This window comes from Brienomyrus brachyistius, unplaced genomic scaffold (assembly GCF_023856365.1).
Source record: "Brienomyrus brachyistius isolate T26 unplaced genomic scaffold, BBRACH_0.4 scaffold33, whole genome shotgun sequence".
Taxonomy (NCBI): domain Eukaryota; kingdom Metazoa; phylum Chordata; class Actinopteri; order Osteoglossiformes; family Mormyridae; genus Brienomyrus; species Brienomyrus brachyistius.
This window is the reverse complement of record NW_026042308.1, coordinates 4490030-4504148: the sequence shown is the minus strand read 5'-3', so window position 1 is coordinate 4504148 and position 14119 is coordinate 4490030. Positions and strand designations below refer to the sequence as shown.

Below are 14119 nucleotides of genomic sequence, written 5' to 3'. Positions count from 1 at the left end.
ATGAAACTTATATATATATTAGTTTTATATTAAAATGTATAACAGTCCTATATAACAAAAATCAGTGGAATAATGTGTACATTAACTATGGTTACATAACGTAAACCGGTTTATTTTAAAATGTCAACTACAAAAAGAAGATTCCATTTGACATTTGTTTCACTTTTAAGCAATTTATACGACATCTAAGTGCTTTTCTGTTTACATTAGGCTCTTGTACAGCATTTTAAGTCAATAATTGTATGGCAAGCCGGAAATGAGAATTGCTGCAATATTCAATATTCATGAACTGTGGTGTGGCCACCAATATCTGTGACTATATAAAACGCTGTGAGCTCATACTTTCATTTTTACAATTGTCTGTAGAACTGAAGCTTTCGAAGGTCATTTGGAAAAGGTGAGTTTGTTTAATGAAAAAGGCAAATATACCGTATAAACCGTAGGCTAGTAATCCTAATAACTCGTTCATTTTGTCCGTCTGGGGAAATATTTTAATATATTTTTAACTGTTAGTTACTCTTGTTCTCGAATCATGTTATTCCCAGGAGACTCATGCAGATGTACAGAAGATGTCAATTTCTGTATTAATATATAAGAACTTATTCTAGTAATTATATAACTGGTAAATCACAAATGTATTCATATTTTACCGTTTATCACTGTTGTCTGTGTGACTAAAATGCTTTTGAACTTCTTTCACTTTCACAATCGTCTATAAGAACTGAAAAAAGTGATTTTGTCTGACAAATACAGTGCTTTCCCTAGGTATACAGCTTGGGGGGGGGTTCATGTGTGTTTTTTAATGACAGCAGTCAATATAACAACTGAACTAAACATCAGAACGTTTCTTTTTATGACAATTACCCACAAAGCGTGCAGCTTTTGTCACTGCGGTGCATCTTCCTGGGCTTCTGGAAGAACATTTCTAGAGCCTCTTGATATGAGAAGTCAGAGACGTCTGGCTATACTTTATCTTCAGAACTTAACTAACACGTACGTGCCAAACCGTAGTGATGGACAAAATGACGCTTTCGGAACATTTTGCTATTTTTTTCTATCAACACTAGATGGAGCTCTCTGTTCAAAAAAGGGCTCAAAGTATCCCGAAAATGAAACAAAAGCGCCGCATCTACCAAGTAGCATTTCGCATTTCACAAGTCTGAGATCGAAGATGAGCAGGTCATCTTAGCCATCGGAAAGCTGCAGCCTCCCTTCCTCCTATCCTTTCTTAATTCTCTGTGGATTATTACCAGAGTTGGGTAATTCAGGTCCAGAGAGTGTGCTCATCTGTGTGTGACAATGCATAGACCTGTTCTATAGGAAAGGTAACCTTAAATGACTTCTGTTGTGATCTGGCACTGTATAGTAAATAAAATAAAATTAACTTGACCTTCAAGGGGGGCGGGAGGCGCCGTTGGGGGGGCGGGGCGCCCCCTAATATAATGGTAGGGGAAACACTGAAATATCTATAGAATATATCTCAGTAGCGTGCAAAAAAACTCCATAAATAGTTAATTTACTGGGTTTGTGAAAAGTCCTAGTCAACAATGTGTATTGAAACACCTTTGGCTAGAATGAACAGTAACCGACCTTCTCAGGGGATCTTCCTAGGGAACTCATAAATGTGAAGTAAGATTTCAGCAGCTGTATCAATATTATAATTTAGGCTCAATTCTAGAAATTCTTTAACTATTAAATATCCACTGTACCTATTGTTAGGTTTGGGGATTGGACGGGCGAGCAGGAAGCGGGGAAAGACCAGGCGGGCAGGATCTTCGGGAAAACGTGGGTTTATTTGGGAACGGGAGAGCCAGGGCAGACGGTGACAAACTGACATCAACTAACATCAACTGACATCAACTGACATCAACTGACATCAACTGACATCAACTGACATCAACTGACATCAACTGACATTAATGACAAGTCTGGGGAAGAAGGACTCAGACACGGACTAAATAAACAAGACAAGCCGAAAATAACAGGAAACAGCTGGGCATGATCGGGGAAGCACACGTGGATGATCAGGGGGCGTGGCACACACGAGGATCGGACGAGCTGGGCGTGACACTTATATTGTTCCTTTGTAAAAAGAAAGAAAAAAAGAGTTCATTTTAATATACCAGATACAAAAACAGGAGAATCCACTTGTCAAGTGTTTTACTTTAAGGCAGTTTATAAGATAATGTGTATATGCCTTCATGTTCATAGCACAGCGTTTTAAGTCAACGACTGTATGACAACTCTAAAATGAGATTTGTTGCAATATTTGCTGTGGTGTGGCCACAGTAATCTGTTTGATTAAAAAATTCTGATGTAAAAAAAACCTATCAACTCCTAAATTCACTTTCACAATTGTCTGTAAAGAGGCAGCTTTTGTGGGCCATTTGGAAAAAGTGAGTTTGTTCACAAAGATATACAGACACGGAGTGGGACTAATTTTCAGCCCAGAATTTTTATGCCAAAGACCAGGGCCCACTTTCTTGATATCGGTGACTCTTAGCATCTTACAAAGACTCTAAAGAGCGCAAGGATGAAATCTAATGAAGATTGTAGTCATGTATCAGACAAAGTAATGTTACCATATAGACCAGTCATTTTTTAATTAAGTGATGTTTGGTTATGAAACTGTACCCTTAATGATTTCAGTCTTATTTTAAATGAGCAATATGAGTCAATAACAGTGATAAGAGACTAAGAGAGACTCAGACCAACTTCACGAAAGATATCTTCCGGAAGATATACTTAATTAAAAATGTTTCGGGAAACACAGTGGAGCTGTAAGAGAATTAAGGTAGAACTTATGAACGACGTAGCATTAAGGGACTAAAATACTAAGGGGTAACGAGACTAACACTGGAAAGGTGAGGCTAATTAACAGACTGAGAAAACAAATGAAAACTAATTAACTCAAAGGAACTAAAACAGGGAAACTAAAAACTAAGCAAGGAACAGGGAAACAGAATCTAACACTGGGGAATTAGGCAGGTAGGAACACAAGCAGGGGCATAAGGAACGAAACCAAAACCAACTACAAAATCACCAGACACAGGAACTAGAAAAACTCACACAAATGAAACACTAGGGAGTGAAATACAAACACAGAGGAAGCAGGATTTGAACACATGACAAAGGGATTTGCAAGTAGTCACATGCTCAACATGTTGAGCCATGCGGCTGACAGAAAACAAGGGAGACAAAGACTGACAAGAGGGACCGGATGGCCAGCGATGCCGGCTGGCCAAACGGGGAAGGGACACAAAAGACTGAGACAACAGGGGCTGAATCTGACAGTTAAGAAGGTTTCGGGAAACTGGGCCCATCCAATTTTGTCTTTGTTCTGGGGGAACTTTCATAAATGATGCTACAGTATTCTGATATTTCAAGAAGAAAAAAAAAAATAAATAGCATATGGAAATAAATAATTGTGTACTGAACTGGGGTGGCTTTCCCAAAAGTTTTGTTACGCTAAATAGTTTATCTATTACTTAAGATTGATTACACTGCACAACAATTTTTTTTTAAGTTTTTCTTCCTGAAAAGTTTTTGCTGATCGTGACAGGTACCTGGAGGGCATGCACAAATATAGTTTTGGTTTTGTTGTTTCACATAGGAAATAGACAGTTAACTGTTTACTGGCAATAACGTATTTAATCGCATTTATGTTTCACATATGCTATTGTGTTTACCATAGTTAGAAATGTATTGCTCTTGATTTTCATTTGTATTCAATGTCAGGTGCATCACACTGCAGTGTTAAATAGTAGTCAGCAGAAATATTTGTATCTGGTGACAGCATTCCTGCAGTCCCGAACCCAAAAATTCGGCTTTGCTTTTGACAGATCCAAATCTCTGACCAGGTCATTTAATTCCGACTGTGTTTTGAGATGTGGATCACCTGATGAGTACGGTTCAAAATCCGGATCATTGTCCCTGCCAGTTCCTGCATTGCAGTTTCTTAATCTGGCTTATCTAAGGTCCATTCCTCTGGTGGTTTCGGAATTGGAAGACTGTGGTCATGTGGCATGGGTCTCATTGCTGAAGGCAGATTAGGGTATTCAATTGGCTTCATGTTTTTGGCAGAGAAGCCAGACACATTAGTCAAACAGAAGTAACATTCTGTTACCTGGTCTTTCTGTTCTCGCCATATCATCGGGACAGCAAACGACATTGTCTTTCGAGTGCCTCTGAGCCAGGCTCTCAGACAGACAACACATGTCACACAACAAATGTGAGGCGGCCATTCCTTGTCTTGATCACCGATTTTACAGCCGAAGCACAGATTATATGCTTTATTCACAAGAGCAGTCATTGAGCATCTTTGAGGAGCAAGCGTATATTCACCACAAATGTAGCAGTGGACGAGAGGGTAGCCTCCCTTCGCCTTCAGGTGGGGGTACGGGTTCTGACTGTTGCTTTTGCTTATGCGCCAAATGGCAGCTCAGAATACCAACCCTTTTTGGAGTCCTTGGGAGGGGTGTTGGAGAGCGCTCCTCCTGGGGACTCTCTTGTTCTGCTGGGGGACTTCAATGCTCATGTGGTCAATGACAGTGAGAACTGGAGGGGCGTGATTGGGAGGAATGGCCCCCCCAATCTGAACCCGAGCGGTGCTTTGTTATTGGACTTCTGTGCTCGTCACGGATTGTCCATAATGAACACCATGTTCAGGCATAAGGGTGTCCATATATGCACTTGGCACCAGGACACCCTAGGCCGCAGTTCAATGATGAGCATGACCTCAGGATTAGATCTCTGCTTTTTGCAGATGATGTGGTTCTGTTGGCCTCATTGGAACATGACCTTCGGCTCTCACTGGAGCAGTTCGCAGCTGAATGTGAAGCGGTTGGGATGAGAATCAGCACCTCCAAATCCGAGATCATGGTCCTCAACCAGAAAAGGGTAGAATGCTCTCTCCGGGTCGGGGAGGAGGTCCTTCCCCAAGTGGAGGAATTTAAGTATCTCGGGGTCTTGTTCATGGGTGAGGGTAGGATGGAGTGAGAGATCGACAGGCGGATCGGTACGGCGTCAGCAGTGATGCGGGCGCTGCATTGGTCTGTCATGGTGAAGAAGGAGCTGAGCCAAAAGGCAAAGCTCTTGATTTAACAGTCGATCTACGTTCCTACCCTCACCTATGGTCACGAGCTGTGGGTAGTGACCGAAAGAACGAGATCGCGGGTGTAAGCGGCTGAAATGGGTTTCCTCTGCAGGGTGGCTGGGCTCTCCCTTAGAGATAGGGTGAGGAGCTCAGTCATTCGGGAGGGACTCAGAGTAGAGCCACTGCTCCTCATTGAGAGGAGCCAGATGAGGTGGCTCGGGCATATAATTAGGATGCTTCCTGGACGTCTCCCTGGTAAGGTGTTCCGGGCATGTCCCACTGGGAGGAGGCCCCGGGGAAGGCCCAGGACACGCTGGAGGGACTATGTCTCTCGGCTGGCCTGGGAACGCCTTGGGATCCGCCCAGAGGAGCTGGATGAAATGGCTGGGAAGAGGGAAGTCTGGGCCTCCCTACTGAGACTGCTGCCCCCGCGACCCAACATCGGATTAAGCGGGAGATAATGGATGGATGGATGTAACGCAGCTGCTACGACATTGACAAGACATATCGACTGACACAAATCATCCTGCTAACGTCTATAGCATCTAGCTTACTTGTTACATTGCTATCGAGGCAATGCTATATTATGAAACAATACATACACACTATCAGGTCAATTTTAACCCAATGAGCAGCATCTGTGTATGCAAGTCGCTTTTTTGGACACAAATATAACAAAAATATATGACAAACCTGAAGATTTCACCCATCAACCACCGAGCAAAGCTGCGAGTAAAATGTCCCCCTCGACCAGACATCACTCACCGCAGTCAGAGCAAACACTGAGACAACAGATAAGACACCCAAGGAGGGCCTTAGCCTGAGTCTCATGATATGCTCCTTGAAAGGAGTGACGTCAGACACCATAGGGAAGATCCGTTAGCAATAGCAACACCCTGAGTATGGCAGCATTCAGAATGACCAGACCAACAGCAGGTATCCGCACGTGCAGAGATCTGGCCACTTCCTGGTCTGCATGCTTCAGAGTGCCACCACCGAAATGTGGACTTTACGACGCTTCCCCGACAGTAGAGAAAGATGGACATCTTGCCAGAGAGACAACCCAGATAGCGAAATGATTCGGTGCCGGATCCAGCAGGAGGATCTGGAACAGATCCGCAGAACTGGTCTGGATCGGAGTCCACTTGCACAGCAGGACGGATCCAAAACAGTTAAAGATCACTGGATCCAGGCCAGACTCTACCCATATTTGCCAGTATCATAGTTCACCCAGCCTTACAAATAACATGTTAAATATAAGGAAATTTAATAATTACCTTCTGGTCTTACGTAACGTTTGTTGCATGTATTAAATAAAACTTACATTAATCAAATCAAGCCTATTTTTTAAGGTCGTGGAATCTTACATTATATAAATATATTAATTCATAATTATTTGTGATTTGTAATTAATATTTATTTAATCCTCTCCACCTATCTACCTACCTACACTAAAAATATATTGTTGGATGTAAGTAATTTTATTAAGATCATTAGTTACACAAAGTTAAATTATCTAAGAACAGATGTACATTTTGAGTTATGTTATATAAACTGAACAAATTTTAGAAGACTGGGATTAATTATTTTAAATGAATTCAATAGCACTCATGTTCAGTCTACTTAAATCTAATTTGTACGTGGGATTGTAATTTATCTATGAATTTTAATTATCTAGTACTGAATCATTTTGCTATCTGAGAAGACGTTCTACATACCTACCCGGATGGGCCGCCTCAAATTGGGACCCAAGTACTGCCATGCAGCAGGTGACGCCCCAGCACCACACCAGCCCCAATCCCCAACAGGCCTGACACTATTAGCTCTCCGACGATTTCGACTCGCCCGGGGATGAGGCTCGCGAGGGCTTTGCTCCCCCATCCACTTTATGATGCATGCAGTCTACCTGTGGGCGGCTACAGCAGAGCTACTCCTGTGCAGAGCAGAAGGGTGTCGTGTCTGTTTAGACTGAGCTGCTGTGAAGTGTTTTATGATGACTGGAGTGTCAGTCCCACCACTAACCTCCGAAAATTTTTTGAAGATCCACTTGAAGTTGAAGATCCACTCACAGGTCCGGATGCAGTTTAACGTCAAACCCAGGACAGTAGCTACAGTACTATAATATACACCCAGCACTCTACAGCAAATAATAATGTAAATATTAAATCATAACAGTTTATAATAAAAAGTGATACATCCATTAACATCCTGCTACATCCTCATTTAGTCGTCTTTCGATTGGTGTATATAATTTACTATGAACCTTGGACGTAAATGCAATCAGTCGTTACTCGATCAGACATAAGGCGACAGATACCTGTCTTTTTTAATACATTAAAATTTTTGAAGTAGTAATATGATCAATATATAATACAATGTCACTGTGACAACATGCATGGCCCCCCTGTGGCCCCTCCTAAATTTGTATGTTACTTGGGTCTGAAATAAATGCATTATTATTATTGCTGTTATTATTATTTACATTTATATATATGGGCAAAAACTTTGTGTGCTGGAAAGATGTGAAACAAACAAGCTCTTGACGGACTCTTAATGCAGGGATGCTGGGTGGTCGAGTTGTTTCAGCTGGTTACATTTTTTTTTCTGTTGTTAACTTATTATTCTTGTGGAAGCAAGACAGTCTAAACAAGAAATGAGAGTGAATATTTGTAAAACCTGTGAAATGTAACCGCAAAGCTTTAGTGGCCCACCCGGAATTCTCCGGAGCCTCCTGACTGGCAACTCCGGCCTGAATATATCTATACTTCAAATGTGTGCAATGTCTAGTAAACCGCATAACTTGTTCACGTTTCATTTTGTGAAAAGTTCAGCTGAATGATGGTGCCTGTGAATTTAGAAATGTAAGTTTCCGATTTTCTCAAACCATTGGGGTTGGTAGTAATATATTGTAAGTAGCCCAAAGAAAGAACATGTTGCTGTAAATAAAATAAAAAATATCATTCAACTAATATGTGCCAGCAAGCTTGGCAAAATTCACCTGAAGAAGTAGCAGAAGCAGACTGGTCCTCACCATACCGGCCAGGGGTGCCTTGGGGGGGTGGATTACCAAGTTCCCCTGACTGACAGTGGCCCTGAAAATCTTCAAACATAATTGGATTGGTCTGTGTTGAGCAGCTGAAATTATATGCTTTCATGGGGCCCACAGTCTCTAGCAGCACCCTTGGTACTACCACTTCTTGAAAATTTGTACATTGGTAGAAATGGGGGGCGGCATGGTGGTGCAGTGGTTAGCACTGTTGCCTCACACCTCTGGGACCTGGGTTCGAGTCTCCGCCTGGGTCACATGTGTGTGGAGTTTGCATGTTCTCCCCATGTCGTCGTGGGGTTTCCTCCAGGTTCTCCGGTTTCTCCTCACAGTCCAAAAACATACTGAGGCTAATTGGAGTTCCTAAATTGTGTGAGTGTGCCCTGCGATGGGCTGGCCCCCCATCTTGGGTTGTTCCCTGCCTCGTGCCCATAGCTTCCGGGATAGGCTCCAGACCCCCCCACGACCCAGTAGGATAAGCGGTTTGGAAAATGGATGGATGGTAGAAATGGTCGACGTCAATGGATAATGCGGCTGTGTGTGACTCAGCCAGTTAGGACTCTGTGCCTGTAATTGGCCGGTTGCCAATCCTGTGATGGTTAAGTGTTTTTCCGCACTGGAGCCTTAAGCAATAGTCTTAACCCTAGTTTCACCAAGGAGTGGCTGATCATGCTTTCTAAACTGTGTCACTTTGGATTAAACCATCTGGTAAAGACATGTCATTTATAACTTGTTGTTAAATGTAATTTGCGTTTAAATGGATGAGGAAAATACAATGCATTCATTGAACAGGTCTGGAAGTTGGTGTTTGGAAAATGGGAGGCGGCAGCAGTACTGAACCCCCCAGGAAAGAGGTGCCTGTGGTGGAACAGGAGAGGAAACCAGAGCTCTTTAACGAAGCATGGAGGAATGTTGAGTGGAACCCTAGGTATGAAGCCTGTTTTTGTTCAATATAATCAACTGATTTGTGTTTTTACTAGTATCACATAATTTTATGCATGAGTCTGACTTGTTTCTGCGAACGCTGGTGCAAACTGATTGCTGCTGCTCGCTGGTAAATTCTAACCCTTGATTTCTAATTCTAACTCTGGTAATTTGTTTTATGTGCATTTGGTCTCGACTGGAAGAGTTATTTTTCTGCTTTTACTGATCTTACTTTTTTGCAAGACCGATGTTTTAGCCCACCTGTTCTGTTTGGGCTATTGAGTCTTCCCTGGATCCAGATCTACCCACTGGACATTTAAGTTGTCCGAGTCCTCGCCCACAATGTGGATCAGTTGCATTTTTACCTGGTTTGTGTTTATCTGGACTCCACTGTCGCTTGTTTTCCAAGCTGCGACGGGTCTGCTCCAGTATTCAGCAGCTGAGCTCCTCCAACTGCGTTTCCACCTGTCTGAGCATTTGCTGACTATTCTGCAGCTTTATCCGGACATCGCTTTCTGCCCTCGCCGGAAATACATTCACTGTGGGTCCCGCAGGGGTTTCCAGACTGACCCCTCGAAAAGAATAAACTCCATCTAATCCAGCTCCCGTCGTCCTCCACATAACTCCGGCAGGACTGTCGACCACAGTGTGCTAGCAAGCCAAGCTCGGTCGACTAACACTTCTACTCTACGTGAAACTTCAAGTGTCAACTTTGGTCTGTTAAACATCCACTCACTTAAGAGCAAGGGACATCTCATCCAGTTGCTCTTGATCGACAGTCAGTTGTGTCTAACTGAAACATGGCAACTGTCTGATGACTTTTCTCAGCTTAATGAATCTACTCCTGCGGGGTTTGTTTACATCTCTGAACCCCGTGGCTCCGGCCGTGGAGGAGGTCTCACGATAATTTAGCATGAGAAATGGAGAGTCTCGCCGGTGTCTGTTCAGGCATTTGGCTCTTTTGAATCCACAGTATGCCAAGTGTCTGGACCTACTCCTACCATCATTGCAACTGTTTACCATCCCCCTAAATCAAATGCTGACTTTTGAAATGACTTTGCTATTTTTATAACTCACTTATCTACATTATCATCAAATATAATAATTGTTGGGGGATTTTAATATACACCTGGACAATAATAATAATCCTTTTACAAGATTCAATTCATCCATTCAATTTTATTTATATAGCGCTTTTAACAACAGTCATTGTCACGAAGCACTTAACTTAGTACTACATTTAACCGGCCAGAACCCCACCAAGCAAACCTGAGACGACAGTGGCAAGGAAAAACTCCCTCTAGCAGGAAGAAACCTTGAGAGGAACCTAGGCTCAGAAGGGGACCCCATCCTCTACTGGGCAACCAGGGAGCATGGAACTGCATTTATACTGAGATTCATTAGAGTTCATATAGTTATGAAGTCCCAGTTGGTTTCATGTTGTTCTCTCCAGGAGTACAGGTGTGTGTTCACACGGTATAGTGTCGGCTCGGTATCAGCTCGGAAAAGAGAAGATGGAGAAGAGTTGCCCTACACCTAACCTAACCTCCGGCAGGACTAGAGTAACTATGACAGCCTGGCTAAAAGAGAGACCTGGAAGGAAGCACAGACATGAGGGTTTCCAGGGGTTTTGGCATCAAGCCAACCGACCGTCCACAGCTTAAGTGATCAGCGAGAGTGGCAGGATGACAGCACCAATCCCCCCTTTCACCTTTAATCTCAAATGACTATGAATCTCCAGATTTCCCTTCACCTTAGAAAAGGGGATTTAACTATCCAAATGACTGGCTAAAGAGGTACGTCTTAAGCCTTGACTTAAATGCAGAGATTGTGTCTGAGTTCCGAACACTAATAGGAAGTGTATCCCATAGCTGTGGTGCTTTATGAGCAAATGCTCTTCCCCCAAACAGGGTAACATGTATAGTGAAATTAGTAGGGGAGTTAGAACTGAACCTTATGTCACTCCGTATCTGACCTTGACATGTTCTGAGGAATCACTATTTAGATTCACATACTGATAGCGATCTGACAGGTAAGATTTAAACCAAGAGAGTGTCACTCCCCTTATGCCTACAGTATGATCAAGCCTATGTAGGAGAATGGCAGGGTCTATAGTATCAAAAGCAGCACTAGGAACGAGGCACAGCCTTGGTCAGCAGATAGGAGAAGGTCATTTACTACCTTCAGTAGAGCAGTTTCTGTGCTATGATGAGCACTAAACCCAGAATGAGCAGTTTTATTTACTCTGGTCTTTTTTATTTTTAACGGAGCAATTTTCTCTAGGGTGGAATTAAGCGTAGATGCTAAATACTCCATAATGCTATCAAGTTCAGCAGGACTCAACATTAGTTTGGTTGAAAACAATAGCTCAGGGAGATTATCGATAAAGTAACTCGCTGTATTTGACGTGATTGTACGTTTGGTATATAAGTGAGTCAGGGGGCTAATATTTTGAGGAAGGTAAATATTGAACGTAATAAGATGATGGTCAGAGATAATACTGGACTGAGGCAGTAGAGTCACATTATCTATATCAAGACCAAACGATAGGATTAAATCCAGGGTATGACCGCAGTTATGGGTAGGCCCAATTGCATTAGGTTTTACCCATGTCTCTATTAGACAGAGAATGTTTAGGACGTGGTCAGAAATGATTTCTTTTAGAATAAGTGCCTTAGTAGTTAATGATCTAATATTTTGTAATCCTATTTTTAGCTTAGTGGTGCAGGTGGTCTGCATTAGCTGCTCTAATTTAATACAAATTCAATTTAAAAAGGACGTTTTGTAGTCTACCTGAACTATTTTTAGTTCAGGGCACAGACACAATGTGAATACGGTGGTACTTAGGTGACAACACAAGACAACTCGCAGGTGGCCGGTTTAGGCTTTCTGCTTGTGGCCTGGCCTTAGCTCCGGTTTGTCAAAGGCCGCCTAACCCTGTACCTGCATATAGGCCAGCTGCTAAGTTCATTGAAATACGGGCAGCACCCTCCCACGAGGGGTGGATACCGTCCCGGCTCAAAAGACCAGGCTTCCCCTCGAAAGTGGACCAGTTATCTAGAAAACCTATGCTATTTTCAGAGCACCACCTTGACAGCCAGCAGCTCAGCGACCAAAGCCTGCTGTAGGTCTCAGCGCCATGTCTAGCTGGGAGGGGGGCAGAGATGATTACTGCCTGGGTCATTGTCTTGGCTAGCTCACACACCTCTTTAAAATTACTTTTTGTAACCTCAGACTGTCTGAGCCTGACATCATTGTCGCCGACGTGGACAACTATCTTGGAATATCTACGTCTATTTCTGGTCAGCACCTTAAGATTGGCCCTAATGTCCGGCGCTCTGGCTCCCGGTAAACAATTTACCTCGACTGCTGGTGCCGCTAGCGGTCTATGGCCGCTATTTTCACGTGTCGTACTTCCAACAGGCGTCTCAGTGGGTGTTTCACTGAGCGGGGAAAACCTGTTCGACACCCTGGAGATGGAAGGTGGTGCTCGGGGGTAGCCTTCGCCGAAGCTCGGGCTCTCCGACTATGTCGCCGAGTCGTCATCCACCCGCCCAGCTGCATGGGCTCTAATGCCGGAGTGTGGGCCATGCTATCTAACTCTAATCCTGAAGCCCCCAGACTCCCTGACTGCGAACCTGCAGCTAGCTGGCTACCTGGCGACTGTGCTAATGTCTGGAGGCGCGACTCTAGCTCTATAACTCTTTCCATCAGGGCTTCTACTGCCTTGCACTTCTTGCAGATAAAGTTATCACTGTTTAAGCTATCATTGCTGACGGACGAACTACTGTTTAAGCTATCATTGCTGACGGACTTACGCTATTTCTTGTGGCGCAGTTTCGCTGAAGAGCTGGTTCTTGCGGTAATGGGGGGATATGAGGATGAGCTGCTGTAAAATCTGCGCATCCGGGTTAAAGGAGCATAATAAGCTTGATAATCTTGCGTGGAAAGTTTAAAAGTCTAATCGGTTGTCAGTCTCTCCAAGTTAGAAGTTTGAGTCGAAAAATACATATAAATGCAATTTAGGTATCGAAAGACAAAAAGTTTGGAACACCAACCAGCGTGGGGAGTGGCACACAGACGCTACTGAGGAGCAGGAAGACAAGAGACTTTACATCTTGTCTTGAGAGTTCTGGACTTCAGCAGGACACTGATATTCCGACTCACTCTAAAGGGCATATTTTGGATTAATTTGCTGCTCTGCTGTTAGCCCCTCTGATTGTACAGCAGTTGAACTCCCTATAACTGATCATTTCCTCCTCTCATTTAAAGTTGAACTCACATTTCCCGTTCATAAGTTCCCTCGTTTCATTTCCTTTCACAATATTAAAAATATCAGCTTAGATTTACTTTTTTTCTAGCATTAACTCCCTTATGGACATTCCCAATATATCCACCACAGAAGAGTTAGTTTCCTATTATAACTGTGGGCTTCATGACATTCTTAACTCTGTTGCCCCATTAAAAACCAGATCTGTCTCTTTTTGTATTTCTGCTCCCTGGTTTACATCTGAACTTCGGCTTTTGAAAGCCAAAGGTCGCCAACTAGAGAGGCTTTACAGAAAGACTGGACTCACTGTTCACAAAGAGATGTTCAAAGACCATATATCATACTACAGGGATTCAAATGCTCAAACCAAATCCAACTATTATTCCCATATAATTTCATCCGATAAGGGTAATACTAAGGCATTGTTTTCGATACTCAACAATATTATCCAACCCCCAGATTTTCTACCATCCCATCTTTATTCAGCTAATCGCTGTAATTCCCTTATGTCCTTCTTTAATGAAAAAATACAGAGGATCCATTGGGACCTTGGATCAACCTCATTTGAACTCATTTGAGCTCCACTCCCCTACTCTGACATTTTCATCCTTTCAGCTTCCCACCCTTTCAGAAATTTCAAGTCATCCACCTGTCAGTTAGACCCTCTGCCCTCAGATTTGGTTGAGGCCTGTCTCCCTTCTCTGGTTCCCCTCATTTTGTCTCTCATTTACTCTTCTCTCACCACTGGAACTGTTCCTCCATCGTTCAAAACTTCTGTCATAAC

General features: G+C 43.1%; 1 protein-coding gene across 1 annotated transcript in view; it reads left to right on the top strand.

The window, feature by feature from the left end:
- The first annotated feature begins 342 nt into the window (after window positions 1-342).
- The window catches only part of LOC125721422 (uncharacterized), a 37616-nt gene continuing 23839 nt past the window's right edge, over window positions 343-14119 (top strand). Inside the window, exons 1-2 of the mRNA XM_048997326.1 lie at window positions 343-397; window positions 8934-9069. Of these exons, the coding sequence (XP_048853283.1) occupies window positions 8957-9069 (113 nt within the window). The 5' untranslated portion in view covers window positions 343-397; window positions 8934-8956. The remainder of the gene's footprint in view (window positions 398-8933; window positions 9070-14119) is intronic.